The sequence below is a fragment of the Magallana gigas genome, chromosome 4, assembly GCF_963853765.1.
Source record: "Magallana gigas chromosome 4, xbMagGiga1.1, whole genome shotgun sequence".
NCBI classification, from domain to species: domain Eukaryota; kingdom Metazoa; phylum Mollusca; class Bivalvia; order Ostreida; family Ostreidae; genus Magallana; species Magallana gigas.
The window spans coordinates 11,402,895-11,418,656 of record NC_088856.1 but is presented as its reverse complement, the minus strand read 5'-3'; the positions used below and the strand labels follow the sequence as shown (position 1 = coordinate 11,418,656).

Here is a 15,762-nt window from a genome sequence, read left to right as displayed (position 1 = left end):
CGTGCAGACCAGGTTATACAAATCCAACTAATTTTTCTATCCAATTAAATCATAGTAACATATATTGTTCAAGCACGTAATTGCCAATATTTTGACTTGATTCATTTTTCATTGAAATTGATGAACGAGAAGTTGAGATTTGTTTCAGGGAGGGTCTTAAAACATGTTATGAGGTAAAACCTACAACGTACGTCTTAATTTTGAATATCATAAGCTCATCATTAGATTTAATATTGCTATTTCGCAAATGTTGATGAAAATCTAAAGTATGTAATGTGACAGATCAGTTGTATTCAACACTAGTCTGTGGTACCCAGGCGAACCAAATGGTCTTCTAGGGCCAGAACTCTGCGGGGCTGTGGGACACTTCCTGGCAGGTGGAATTGGCATTTTTGATATTAGTTGTACATATCACAAGTGCATATGCGAAATATAAACGTATTTTTTCTCGTACATTGAAATGTCACCACATTTATTTTACTATGGAGATCCTAGCTCCATTGATAAAAACTGCTATTTAGCAAAAGTGATAAAAATATCTGACTGACATTTCATATTTCCTATATCTCATTGTATAAACCAAAAGACAGTTCTTTTAATACACCATGAGTATATGCAAATGAATAACAATGCATACTGAAAGTAGTTTTTTAAATGCGTTTTTAATTTTGTTTCACACATTCAAAAAACAGTAAGAAGATTTTATCTTCAAATATCGAAATACATTTGCGTAACTTGGAAAATCTCATTCCAAAAACGTCGAAATCTACTCTTGTCATAATTATCTTCTCATCGTCTGATTCATGAAAATATTATCGTTCATTTTTCTAGACATGTGAGTGTTGTAATATTATTCAAAATAATTAGATAGTAGAAACTTTCGGAGACAATTTTTTCTCTCAAAAACTCTATCATAATATATTATAATATCTAGAGGTTTCAAGAGGCATACACGATGAGAATTAAAATACGTTGATAGAGTGCAAGGAGACAGAACATTAAAACATTAGTCATAGGTATCATTTAGAATGAGGTATATTGTGTTTGGAATCAAATAATGAATGCACACTTCAAAATAAAGTCAGAGAACATGAACAATAAATACGGATTAAGTTTTGAACTTTGAACAGTATTGGTGCGTTTAGAAACGCTATGAAAAGGGAGTTGGCGAAGATGAGAGAGGTACAGTAAAAGATATATACAGTGTATTAAATATAAACCTGTACTACCTTTTGCATCGGACAATATTTTCTCCTTTGAGGGCTAACATAATGTTGCCCTCAACTCCAGTCATTATTTGTATGATATTAAAGAACTAATATTTTTGTGATATTCTTCTGTAAATAAAAAACGAACATTTATTCACCAACTTCATGTTTCTCTGACCAATTGTTATAAATGAAATAAAAAGAAATATGAGGTCTATATGTCATGATTTATTTATTAAATGTCTTCCTTTTTTCAGGAATTTTATCTCTCTTCAATTTGTTTAGGTACTCTTTTACTGTCCTAAAAATAAAAAAAAAATCACGTTAGCAGAATACATATGTACTCTATAAAATGTTCAACAATGGTTTATCTCTAATGCTTTTGTGTGGATAATCCAGTTGAATAAAATTACTTAAAAGAAAACACAATATACTGGTAAAAGTTTCATTAAATTGTATCTCGTTTTAAGTTATCATTAACAAGAATTTGAATGTTAGAAATGGTATGCAAAGTATATTCTTTCGGTTCTCATTATTTAGTGCATAATCACATTTAACAAATCAAAACGTTTTGCGAAATAGAAATAAATTAAGTTTGAAATCTATAGAAAAAATTATAATAGACCTAACACTCTTTGTTCATCCATCGACCAATGGAACAACAGACATTTGAAAAACAGTTTTAAAAATTTAGTAAATTGCAAAACACTAGATATATAATATATCGCAATCACTTTGGCCTAACTCTTAAACCTGATTTACATGTATACTTACCACACATGGGAACATTGCAATATTCTACAACGTAGTTCCCTGGAGTGGGACTAACGTAACAGAGAGGTTTCGTGAATCCAGAACTACTAAACATGTTTCTGCAGTAGTTGTGGTCGTCTAGGAAATCAAACTTGCTTTTCCAGTTTTGACAAGGTATTCCACTCAAAGTAGTGTTGTATTTCCCCTCGTAAGACTCACCAGTCCCCGTGTAACAATCTTAAATATTGATTTTTAATTAAAAAATACTAACAACGCAGTAGGATCAAAACATTGTTTAATTCTTAATTATAATACTGTATTTTTGTAAACTGGACGAAATTATTCTTAGCATTACAATATTTATTTTAAAAAAGAGAGAAATACACAAAAGAGAATACCTACCAGTGCATTGTGATGTTTCCTAAAAATAAACACACAGAGATGAGTTAAGAATTTTTTTTTTTAAGTTCGAATCAACAGTTGTTAAGGAGTGTGTTTTAATTATCTGTTGGCGGACCAGACCCATATAATCTTACTTTAAATCAAAAGCAGCTTTTAAATTGACATTTGATAAAGAATATCTATTATGATGGTCTATATACAAACAATATCCTATCCATCTTACCCTTGTACATAGTCCATTTTCACAGGAGTGTCCACACGCTGTACAATCACTGCAGGGGGCACCTGTCTTAAACGGACGTACGCCGGCATAGTTCCCACTAAAGATGATTTAATATTTTATTTGATTCATCCTAGGAAGCAGTTATCTAATGGCAAAATTGACCCATTTTCGTTATTTATCTTTGCAATGATTGATTGTAACAATGAGAAGCGAAGATCTCGAAATAAAAAAAGAATATGATAGCAAATTCAATTTCACACCTCAGTTTAAAAAAAGGCAAATGAAACTGTTGTTGCAACCTAGCTTTTCAATGGTCGAAAATCGATAATATCGAGAAAAACAGAATACCTATTAGGTATTGATATACAATTTACCTTGGAAGGTACTGGCATACAATGTGAGTTTTGTAATCGCCTCCACATTTGTTCGAGGCACCACAACCTACTTCATCGCTACTCGCCCATACAACCTTCAAATGGTTCATAAACTTTATGTATTTAACTGGAATGCATTCTTCTGCTATTTAATTACATAAATTTTCTTGAATTGAAAAAGTCTTTAAAATTCAACAAAATACTCAGTAAAATTAATAGTTGTTAACTGATAAAATCTTTGACATTGGGTTCACATGATTGATCACCAACCAAGTTCATATACGGGAAATTTTTAATACGTTGTCATCTATTTCTTAAATGAATAAATCACCTGTTATAAACCATGCTGCATCTACCTTACCTGCGTATAATGGCCACATGCCCTTCCTTCTTTGCAAGTATTTGTGTCGTAATCATAGTCATATTTCTCAATTTCCCAGTTATGTACCGCTTGCGACATATTGATTGTATTTGCTATAAAACAATTTCATTAAATTAATATTTCCTTCGTTTTTTCACAATCAATAAGCAAACAGATAAAAATAAAGAATACATACATAATGTATCTGACAGACAAGAACTTTTTAAAAAATAACACAAGTCTTGTTCATTGTCATACAAAAACACTACGGAACAAACCCGATGAAAAGAACATGTTTTCGCTGGCCAGTCCTGAGTGTGCCTCTACACAAGAGTCGGCATGTGCCTGGGCTTGGGCGGCAAGCACCTTGTTGTACCGCTGAAGTAAAAAAGGACATGAGTAAGTATACGGTTGTCTCAACAAAGTTTATAGAACACTTTTCTGTGGATTTTTGAATATATAGATAAAACAACTACTTAAAGGACCTTATGTTTATCAGTAAAAAAAAAAATGGCGACACTATTCATTGGAAGATCAGCTGTCAACGAGTGTGCGTCTCCACCGTACTTTGAATCTTATTAAGTCCACAAGGAACTATAATAAGTTGTATGCAACAATTTTTATACATGGATTTGTTTTAAAATTTGCTTGTTAACACCATCTGTTTGATTTCATTTGATAATGAAGAATTGTGTGTGTTGGCTGTCATGAAGATAACAATTGTTTTATGCATTAATTTCTAAGAAATCGAAAGCAATGAATACTGTTTTAAAACAATAATATTGTTAAGAATAGGTAAATGGTTTTTTTTTTACAGTTTCTGATTTGACTCTTTTTTATTTTTAGATCGCAGCAATGATTTGTATATTTTATAGTCAGTTTACAGATGATACTTAACTGATGTTTTGATTCTATCTATAGCTAAATGATTGATGTACAATTAATGCAGGTTCTATGCTTTCCAATCATTAACTGACCATTTTCATCATGTTTGAGCTGGAAGCTCTGAGCCGGGCGGCGTTGTGCGCATCTACAACTTCCTGTTCCTGTTCTGAGTTTAGACTGCGCATTGTCCTTCTGTTTGCAAAGTCATTTGGCATCGCCGCCATCTGTCAAACCCAATTTTTCTATACAGAGTTAGTTTAAAAACATATTCCTTACAAGTGCTGCTATTAATATGTCATATTATAAATCTTTAAAAAAAATAATGCCTTATGATTATTGAAAATTAAAAAAATATAAATTTTAAAAATTGAACCAAAAAAATAAAAAAACAAAAAAACAAAACAATATTACAAAACCACAACAAAACAAAACAATCTGGGTCTTTTATGAAACGGTTAATTATCAAATAAAACTTAAATTGAAAACAATGTGGGAGGGAGCGACAAATAAATAGGTATATCAAATTATTGATAACTGATAGTTTTTGCTTTCAAACTATAACTTATTTATTACCTTATCTAATATAATATGACAATATTGAGAACTACTCACTTCCGGAACAGATGTCGAGGTCTTTGGTTCCTCTTCTCCTCTGATCGACAAATTGTTTAGATCTAGCTGCATCTCTGAATTCCTTTTCTGCCTTCCATTATGAGGACTGTGTCTCTTGGATACCCCCGCAAAGTTTCTGTCTATCAGAATGTTTGAAATATCGGTGTCTGCCTCATTTTTTATAAAATCAAAAAGATTTGCAGCATTTGCAACATAAAATGAAATAGAAATCAGAAGAATAGCACGACCCATTTTGACTCAGTGTAAACGAGGCTGATTCTCTTGTCGAAAACAAATGTACCATTTCTTGTCACTTTTATATATAATCATCTATTTAATGTACATTGGCCTTTGGATAGAGGTCAAAGGTTATCATACGTACTGATTTTCTCAGCTGTTTTCCCTGGTAATTTGGGGTGTCGTGCTTAAACGATCTAAGCAGTGCTTTTGTAAATAATGCTGTGCAACATCTGCCAACCAGTTAATTAAATTATGGTAAAAAATGAATAGAAATGCAAAAACTAACAAGTATTTTGTTCTGTTTCATTCGATATGATAATAAATTCATAGTTTATATGATATATAAATAGGACTAAATAGGATATTTATTGAAATGCGTAGTGTCATGTTTTTTTTTTACATGAACAAAATGAAACGTGTAAGGCAAATAATACCCACTTTTCCCTAAAAGGATGTCGTTTGTTTGATCATTCATTTACAATCGTTTTTGATAGCTTTGAATCCCATTCTCCTTCGTCTAATATGAAAAATGGCAAATATAGAAAAAACGAAAGAAAATAATGATTTTTAAGTGTAAAAACATGTATTTAACTGGATTGCCAAACACCTTTTCATCCCTTCTAAAAAACAAAACGTATAAACAAGAATTATTTTTTGTAAGTTTTCAGTTTTTTGAAATCTAAATATATTATACTGCATATTCAAACCCATTTAATAATAAAAAAAATACAACAAAAATAGAATTTTAGCTTAAAATGGATTTTTATTGAAACCACCAAACCTTAACTAATACCGGTATACTTCATGTTAACTACTAAATAAACCAACCTTTTTAAAATTTCCATTTGATTATGATATACAGTTTCAATGATTTGTTCCTTTGGCTTTTTGCTTTAGTTAAAACTATGCTGTCATTTTGAATACATATAGCAAAACCATTACTCATTTATCATTCCAGATTTGGATTTGGTCCTTTGTTAAATGTTACCGTTATCATTCGTTGAATACTTCTATATGTCATTTCAAACATATTTCTAAAGATTATCCGTAGATTACTTTGTTGTCACAATTCGTAGTAAGAAATGGGATAGAAAATATCTTTTTCCATTAAATTGTAGGACAGAAATTTCAAAGATCCCCCCCCCACTTTTCCTGAGCACCTGGCTTAATTACTGTTCTATTTAATACATCATACATAGCTTTTGATCCTTTTTTGTTGTGACAAAAATTTGAATATTTATCAGAATGAAAGGTTTTTCTAGACATACATTGTCTATTACACTTTCTCATATCAGCTATCACAGCCTGCTTTAGCTGCAGGTCTGTAGCTCCCGGTCTGAAAAAATTCGGATAGACGACCTGGGAGCTACAGTGCCTCCCATAGTAAAAAACTGCAATTTACGGCGCACAAAAAATTGCGCTAGTTTTGGACTGATTTATCTCATTTTCGAACATATTCTGTATAGATATTTGATTTCAAAAAATTCTTCGGACAATTTACTACAGATATCGTCACTTTACTTGCCTCTGATATTCTTTTAAACACGATCACCAGCCCTGTAATCAAAGTCAAGCTAGCACGCACTAACTTCAACGCACTAACTCCGTTCTAAATATGCTTATCGACTAGTTTTTCGATCCCGACGGGAAAATATCCCTCGGTAAATAGGCGCAAGGCGCCTAAACTAGGACTTGTGACAATTAGGTGACCCCGGATTCCTGAGGGTGGGGGTCCTGCCCGGGGGTGACCGGTCTCAGAACCTTCAATAATTATGCCGTTCTTGGCGCCACGGCGCCCTGAATAATCGTTATAATAACTATATTATCATATTATATAGGGACATAAACAAGGCGCAGGGCGCCTAAACTAGGACTTGTGACAATTAGGTGACCCCGGATTCCTGAGGGTGGGGGTCCTGCACGGGGGTGACCGGTCTCAGAACCTTCAATAATTATGCCGTTCTTGGCGCCACGGCACCCCGAATAATCGTTATAATAACTATATTATCATATTATATAGGGACATAAACAAGGCGCAGGGCGCCTAAACTAGGACTTGTGACAATTAGATGACCCCGGATTCCTGAGGGTGGGGGTCCTGCCCGGGGGTGACCGGTCTCAGAACCTTCAATAATTATGCCGTTCTTGGCGCCACGGCGCCCTGAATAATTGTTATAATAACTATATTATCATATTATATAGGGACATAAACAAGGCGCAGGGCGCCTAAACTAGGACTTGTGACAATTAGGTGACCCCGGATTCCTGAGGGTGGGGGTCCTGCCCGGGGGTGACCGGTCTCAGAACCTTCAATAATTATGCCGTTCTTGGCGCCACGGCGCCCTGAATAATCGTTATAATAACTATATTATCATATTATATAGGGACATAAACAAGGCGCAGGGCGCCTAAACTAGGACTTGTGACAATTAGGTGACCCCGGATTCCTGAGGGTGGGGGTCCTGCACGGGGGTGACCGGTCTCAGAACCTTCAATAATTATGCCGTTCTTGGCGCCACGGCACCCTGAATAATCGTTATAATAACTATATTATCATATTATATAGGGACATAAACAAGGCGCAGGGCGCCTAAACTAGGACTTGTGACAATTAGATGACCCCGGATTCCTGAGGGTGGGGGTCCTGCCCGGGGGTGACCGGTCTCAGAACCTTCAATAATTATGCCGTTCTTGGCGCCACGGCGCCCTGAATAATTGTTATAATAACTATATTATCATATTATATAGGGACATAAACAAGGCGCAGGGCGCCTAAACTAGGACTTGTGACAATTAGGTGACCCCGGATTCCTGAGGGTGGGGGTCCTGCCCGGGGGTGACCGGTCTCAGAACCTTAAATAATTATGCCGTTCTTGGCGCCACGGCGCCCTGAATAATCGTTATAATAACTATATTATCATATTATATAGGGACATAAACAAGGCGCAGGGCGCCTAAACTAGGACTTGTGACAATTAGGTGACCCCGGATTCCTGAGGGTGGGGGTCCTGCCCGGGGGTGACCGGTCTCAGAACCTTCAATAATTATGCCGTTCTTGGCGCCACGGCGCCCTGAATAATTGTTATAATAACTATATTATCATATTATATAGGGACATAAACAAGGCGCAGGGCGCCTAAACTAGGACTTGTGACAATTAGGTGACCCCGGATTCCTGAGGGTGGGGGTCCTGCACGGGGGTGACCGGTCTCAGAACCTTCAATAATTATGCCGTTCTTGGCGCCACGGCCCCCTGAATAATCGTTATAATAACTATATTATCATATTATATAGGGACATAAACAAGGCGCAGGGCGCCTAAACTAGGACTTGTGACAATTAGGTGACCCCGGATTCCTGAGGGTGGGGGTCCTGCACGGGGGTGACCGGTCTCAGAACCTTCAATAATTATGCCGTTCTTGGCGCCACGGCGCCCTGAATAATATTGTTATAATAGCTATATTATCATATTATATAGGGACATAAACAAGGCGCAGGGCGCCTAAATTAGGACTTGTGACAATTAGGTGACCCCGGATTCCTGAGGGTGGGGGTCCTGCCCGGGGGTGAAATAATCGTTATATAACTATATCATTTATAAATACCACACAAAGTATACGCCTTATACAATTTTGTACACGAAGTATATGACCTGTACAGGCCGTTTACACCACGTGTACCCAATGTACAAAGGGTATAGACCGTTTACACCAAGTATACACAATGTATCATCGGTTATATATGGTCCAATGTATACGCAAAATGGTGCACACAAAGTATACGCCCTGTACAGGCCGTTTGCACGACGTATACCCAATGTACAAAGCGTATAGACCGTTTACACTAAGTATACACAATGTATCATCGGTTATATATGGTCCAATGTATACACCAAATGGTGCACACAAAGTATACGCCCTGTACAGGCAGTTTACACCACGTATACCCAATGTACAAAGCGTATAGACCATTTACACCAAGTATACACAATGTACAAAGCGTGTAGACCGTTTACACCAAGTATACACAATGTATCATCGGTTATATATGGTCCAATGTATACACCAAATGGTGCACACAAAGTATACGCCCTATACAATTTTGTACACGAAGTATATGACCTGTACAGGCCGTTTACACCACATATACCCAATGTACAAAGCGTATAGACCGTTTACACCAAGTATACACAATGTATCATCGGTTATATATGGTCCAATGTATACACCAAATTTTGTGCACGAAGTATACGTCCTGTACAGGGCGTATGCCTAATACCAAGCGTATAGGTCGTGTACACCAAGTATACACAATGACACAATGTATCATCTGTTATATATGGTCCAATGTATACACGAAATTGTGCACACAAAGTATACGCCCTGTACAGGCCGATTACACCACGTATAACCAATGTACAAAGCGTATAGACCGTTTACACCAAGTGTACACAGTGTACAAAGCGTATAGACCATTTACACCAAGTATACACAATGTACAAAGCGAATAGACCGTTTACACCAAGTATACACAATGTATCATCGGTTATATATGGTCCAATGTATACACCAAATGTTTTGCACGAAGTATACGTCCTATACAGGGCGTATGCCCAACGTACCAAGCGTACAGGCCTTGTACATCAAGTATACACAATGTATCATCGGTTATATATGGTCCAATGTATACACAAAATGGTGCACACAAAGTATACGCCCTGTACAGGCCGTTTGCACGACGTATACCCAATGTACAAAGCGTATAGACCGTTTACACTAAGTATACACAATGTATCATCGGTTATATATGGTCCAATGTATACACGAAATTATGCACACAAAGTATACGCCCTATACAATTTTGTACACGAAGTATATGACCTGTACAGTCTTACATCATGCAATACCAAATCATTTATAAAAATTATGGGATACGATACCTATCAGTTTGACGCACAGCTTCTCGTATTAGGTTTAGGTTGAAGAATAAAAGAAAATATTCCAACGGAGATGCATTTCTCGCCGGCATGTTCTTTGGCCCTGGGTTCCCAGTGAATGGCTTATTTTGCACCGGTTCAGGCGGCAATACACGGAACCACACTCCAGCCATCTTGTACGGCGCAAGGCAGAACGCACGTGTTATTATGACGTCATTTACGTAAAATGACGTTATAACAAAATACCGCGTTATGGAAGTCATTTATGTCATTCTTTTCAATGTTGATATTATTTTTAAGAATTATATGTTTCGAAAATAATATACATGCATGCATTGCGTAAACATTTTAAAAATAATTTAGGGCAATAATATTATCTGTTGCTTGAATTTTTGAAGTTATTGAGAAACAAACAATCGGAACAAAATTATGCAACAATATGTTAATTACGATGAATTAATAAAATTAATGCACATGAACATATGCTGTTTTAGTGTAATGTTTAGCAATAAAAAAAAACACATTAACTTTTATTTCAACAATTGATATAATAATTATGCAAATTTTGATGGCAGATAAAAAGATCTTAGTTTGTGTAACTATGTATCAAGAAATCCGTTAATTCTAGCGCAATAAATCTCTTTTAAAAATCAAAATAATAAATTAATATGTCAATAAATTACAATTGGATACTTTATTGTTCATAATAACATACGATGCTTTTATATTTATTGACGTATATTTAATAAATCATATGGAAAAAGTGTAAAGTTAAAATCGGCCTAAAATCGGCCCCGTGGCACTCTGGACAACTGTGTGATCGGCCCAAAATCGGCCCTGTGGCACAGAAGTGGTTAAAGAGTGATTGAAAACGTGTTTTCATCGACTTTCATTTAAATTATATTTACCTATACCAAGGACTGCACATTTTGGATATATATATATGTATATGTAATGAAAGCGCTTACGTTTTATATATCGTGTTGTTAATTTCTTTTATTTTAACCACTTATGTGCCACAGGGCCTATTTGGGCCTATTTGAATATCTACGTTCAGTGCCACGGGGCCTATTTGGGCCTATTTGGAAAAGAAAAAAATATTTTTTTTAAAGATACAAATTAAGTGTTACAGGTTTTCCGTGTATTTCATAAGCTATAGTTCGTTAATATTTTTATCAAAAGGAAACAATATCGAAAATTTGCAACGTCAGTTATCTCTCTCAATGGCCGAGTGGGTCATGTTTTGACTTTTGAACAGACCGAGTGCATCCCTGGTTTGAATCCCGCTAAGTGCCATTGATGAGTTTTGCCTGCAGATTTATACTCGGATGTTATTGCCGGATTTACGTATAAACTTATGTACGTGCATACATGTTCTTTATATTTCCCATGAACTCTTTTTCACGTGTTTTTTATAAATGTATTTCATACGCAAATTATTTGGGGGGAAAAAAGGAACTTTTCCTAGGTGTATGGAGTTGCAACTGTATGTATAAACGAATGGATTCTGATTCAATCGTAATAATTTATATAAACTTTGAAAGGGATATTTCTATTTTAAGCAACTGATTGCCGTATGATTTAACTTGTTGAAAGCTTACATGTAGAAGAGCAATGCATTACAACAAGCCAATTTGTTTTCTTCTGTGAATTTGTAGCTCTTACAACAAGTTAAATATACCAGAAATTGATTAACATTTAACGTCTCTTTATTAGTAAAAAAAAAGGAAGCATTTTTAACACAGCTCCACAAAAAAGTTATGCAATTCAAAGATGTCTGTTTTGTGAGTATACTAATAACACCCCCCCCCCCCCCCCCCCTCAGTTCTACATGTTCTTTAATGTGTCTTCCTTTATTTTCTAATATACAACCTTACCTTAACCATTTATTTTTAATGCATGAGAGGGTGTACGTGTGCGTGTAAGTGAATGAGAGGAATGAGATGAGCAAAGGTCATCATGTTTATGCATTGACAAAATCTGTATGTCCTTTATTTTATTTGGACATATATATATATATATATATATATATATATATATATATATATATATATATATATATATATATATATATATATATATATATATATATATATATATATATATACATGTATTGCTCTGATAAGCTGTAATGCTTAAAGACATAAAGAATTGAATGGAATTGATCCTTCTGACTACTCGAATGACCCTACAACCAGTGTTTGATAACGAGCCATTTCACACCACACAAAAGGAAAATATATATGCGCTTACAATCTTTCCAAAAATAAAATGACCATCTAATTAACAAACGATTCTGTCATAAAGATGAAAAATAACTTAAGTTATGATCTCATATACAGACATCATAAGTGTTAAGGATAAAACAGTTTGATTGGAGGTAGCACTACAATATTAAATATTGTAGTGCATGAAATATAAAATTTTACCAAATATTTAAAACTTTATTTGCATGTAAAATCAAAACAAAGTTTTTGAAATATTCCCGTAAACAGTTTATCAAATAAAATTACATTGTATAAATAAAACATTGGTAGCAAGAAACACACACACCTTCAAATTTGAAATCAAGTCAGGGCCTTTTCACTACCACCCCCTCCCCCACACCGTCCTCTAGTGATCTTGATTTTTTTTTCTAAAAACTAAGAATGTATCAGACTCTCAGACTTCTAACGTGTTGAGTTTTATCTCATAAAAAATTCAGTCCCTGCCATCGGCAAATAACCCGATGTAAATGGAATAACTCTGGGATTATTTTTCATCAGCCATGTTTTGACATGAACCCTGGTATTTATAAATGATATAGTTATTATAACGATTATTCAGGGGGCCGTGGCGCCAAGAACGGCATAATTATTGAAGGTTCTGAGACCGGTCACCCCCGGGCAGGACCCCCACCCTCAGGAATCCGGGGTCACCTAATTGTCACAAGTCCTAGTTTAGGCGCCCTGCGCCTTGTTTATGTCCCTATATAATATGATGATATAGTTATTATAACGATTATTCAGGGGGCCGTGGCGCCAAGAACGGCATAATTATTGAAGGTTCTGAGACCGGTCACCCCCGGGCAGGACCCCCACCCTCAGGAATCCGGGGTCACCTAATTGTCACAAGTCCTAGTTTAGGCGCCCTGCGCCTTGTTTATGTCCCTATATAATATGATGATATAGTTATTATAACGATTATTCAGGGCGCCGTGGCGCCAAGAACGGCATAATTATTTAAGGTTCTGAGACCAGTCACCCCCGGACAGGACCCCCACCCTCAGGAATCCGGGGTCACCTAATTGTCACAAGTCCTAGTTTAGGCGCCCTGCGCCTTGTTTATGTCCCTATATAATATGATGATATAGTTATTATAACGATTATTCAGGGGGCCGTGGCGCCAAGAACGGCATAATTATTGAAGGTTCTGAGACCGGTCACCCCCGGGCAGGACCCCCACCCTCAGGAATCCGGGGTCACCTAATTGTCACAAGTCCTAGTTTAGGCGCCCTGCGCCTTGTTTATGTCCCTATATAATATGATGATATAGTTATTATAACGATTATTCAGGGGGCCGTGGCGCCAAGAACGGCATAATTATTGAAGGTTCTGAGACCGGTCACCCCCGGGCAGGACCCCCACCCTCAGGAATCCGGGGTCACCTAATTGTCACAAGTCCTAGTTTAGGCGCCCTGCGCCTTGTTTATGTCCCTATATAATATGATGATATAGTTATTATAACGATTATTCAGGGGGCCGTGGCGCCAAGAACGGCATAATTATTGAAGGTTCTGAGACCGGTCACCCCCGGGCAGGACCCCCACCCTCAGGAATCCGGGGTCACCTAATTGTCACAAGTCCTAGTTTAGGCGCCCTGCGCCTTGTTTATGTCCCTATATAATATGATGATATAGTTATTATAACGATTATTCAGGGGGCCGTGGCGCCAAGAACGGCATAATTATTGAAGGTTCTGAGACCGGTCACCCCCGGGCAGGACCCCCACCCTCAGGAATCCGGGGTCACCTAATTGTCACAAGTCCTAGTTTAGGCGCCCTGCGCCTTGTTTATGTCCCTATATAATATGATGATATAGTTATTATAACGATTATTCAGGGCGCCGTGGCGCCAAGAACGGCATAATTATTTAAGGTTCTGAGACCAGTCACCCCCGGACAGGACCCCCACCCTCAGGAATCCGGGGTCACCTAATTGTCACAAGTCCTAGTTTAGGCGCCCTGCGCCTTGTTTATGTCCCTATATAATATGATGATATAGTTATTATAACGATTATTCAGGGGGCCGTGGCGCCAAGAACGGCATAATTATTGAAGGTTCTGAGACCGGTCACCCCCGGGCAGGACCCCCACCCTCAGGAATCCGGGGTCACCTAATTGTCACAAGTCCTAGTTTAGGCGCCCTGCGCCTTGTTTATGTCCCTATATAATATGATGATATAGTTATTATAACGATTATTCAGGGGGCCGTGGCGCCAAGAACGGCATAATTATTGAAGGTTCTGAGACCGGTCACCCCCGGGCAGGACCCCCACCCTCAGGAATCCGGGGTCACCTAATTGTCACAAGTCCTAGTTTAGGCGCCTTGCGCCTATTTACCGAGGGATATTTTCCCGTCGGGATCGAAAAACTAGTCGATAAGCATATTTAGAACGGAGTTAGTGCGTTGAAGTTAGTGCGTGCTAGCTTGACTTTGGTTTCACTATCAAAGTGAAGTGGTGCAGTTTGTTTACATGTAAAAATGGCGACTCTCGATCTCGACGTGAATTAATATACTTTATCTCCGAGGTCGTTTAGCATGTTTCAAAAAAAGTCTGAGGCAAGTTAAATGACAATATCAGTAGTAAATTGTCTGAAGAATTTAATGGTACTAATTGTTTTCACAGAATTTGTGTGAAAATAAGGTTAATCAGTCAAAAAACTATCGCAATTTTTTGTGCGCCGTAAATTGCAGATTTTTAGTATGGGAGGCTACAGACCTGCAGCTAAGCCTGCTTGAGCCTTTAAAAAGTTACATGGTTTGTTTTATATTGAACTTACTGTATCTATAGATACAAAATTTCCCCGTTCATCTAAAAGGTCATTTACATATATAATATTATTTTTATGCCAAGATCTGTAAAAAACTGTTTCTTTCCCTATCTTAAATCTTTTATTATGCAACAAAGGCTGGCTAAAATATTCTTTCCAATCACTAATTTAGTTTTTATCTTAGATTTTTTTAACGCTATAAAAACCTCTTCCTAAAAGTCACTTTTTAGTATTCTCTACAAGGTAGACTGAGTATACAGTTCCTGTGTTGAATTAAAGTTCAATATTTACTACATTTTGTAACAAAGTTTTCCACTTTGAATTGTTATAAGGAATTCTTCTTGTCCATGTAGGTTTTAATCATTTTATATGACTTTTGAAGTCAAGCATTTTTAGCCCTCTTTGAGAATATTTTTGTGTAACAATCTTGTTCTTTTTTTACTTTGTCAACATTCCATAACAATCTTAAAATAATGCTATTTAGTTCTTTCATTATCATAGGTTGTGGGTTTGTTAAGGTTATCAGGTTATAGATAAGTGGTTAAGTTGAGATATGATTAGAGATTTACGTTTAGAGAACGTAAGTTTATCAAATCGTTCGCGTCCTCGGTAGCACCTCGATCGTTTCAATAGCTATATCTTTCGTAACTTAATGTTTACTATACATAGGCCTCGGAACCGGGGGGGGGGGGGGGGGGGGGTTACTAGGTTTACTAGCCCCCCCCCCCCAACTTTT

The 15,762-nt window shown here is 36.6% G+C and overlaps 1 protein-coding gene across 1 annotated transcript; it reads right to left on the bottom strand.

Annotated features, from left to right (window-relative positions):
* Positions 1-1,420: 1,420 nt before the first annotated feature.
* LOC105326575 (cysteine-rich venom protein latisemin) lies at positions 1,421-5,158 on the bottom strand. The gene is made up of 9 exons (XM_066081284.1): positions 4,819-5,158; positions 4,299-4,430; positions 3,600-3,699; positions 3,322-3,434; positions 2,961-3,055; positions 2,587-2,683; positions 2,364-2,382; positions 1,983-2,198; positions 1,421-1,509 (listed from the first exon to the last, which is right to left on the bottom strand). The coding sequence occupies exons 1-9, from the start codon at positions 5,068-5,070 to the stop codon at positions 1,502-1,504; spliced, it is 1,032 nt and encodes a 343-aa protein (XP_065937356.1). The 5' UTR covers positions 5,071-5,158; the 3' UTR covers positions 1,421-1,501.
* Between the last annotated feature and the right edge of the window lie 10,604 nt (positions 5,159-15,762).

Bases quoted from the DNA above. Each gene is read 5' to 3' on its own strand.
- LOC105326575 (XM_066081284.1), bottom strand. From the start codon at position 5,070: ATGGGTCGTGCTATTCTTCTGATTTCTATTTCATTTTATGTTGCAAAT. The intron at 3,700-4,298 runs GTCAGTTAATGA...TTTTTACTTCAG, and splicing joins GCTCAAACATGATGAAAATG to CGGTACAACAAGGTGCTTGC. The intron at 2,684-2,960 runs GTAAATTGTATA...AATCATCTTTAG, and splicing joins GTATGCCAGTACCTTCCAAG to TGGGAACTATGCCGGCGTAC.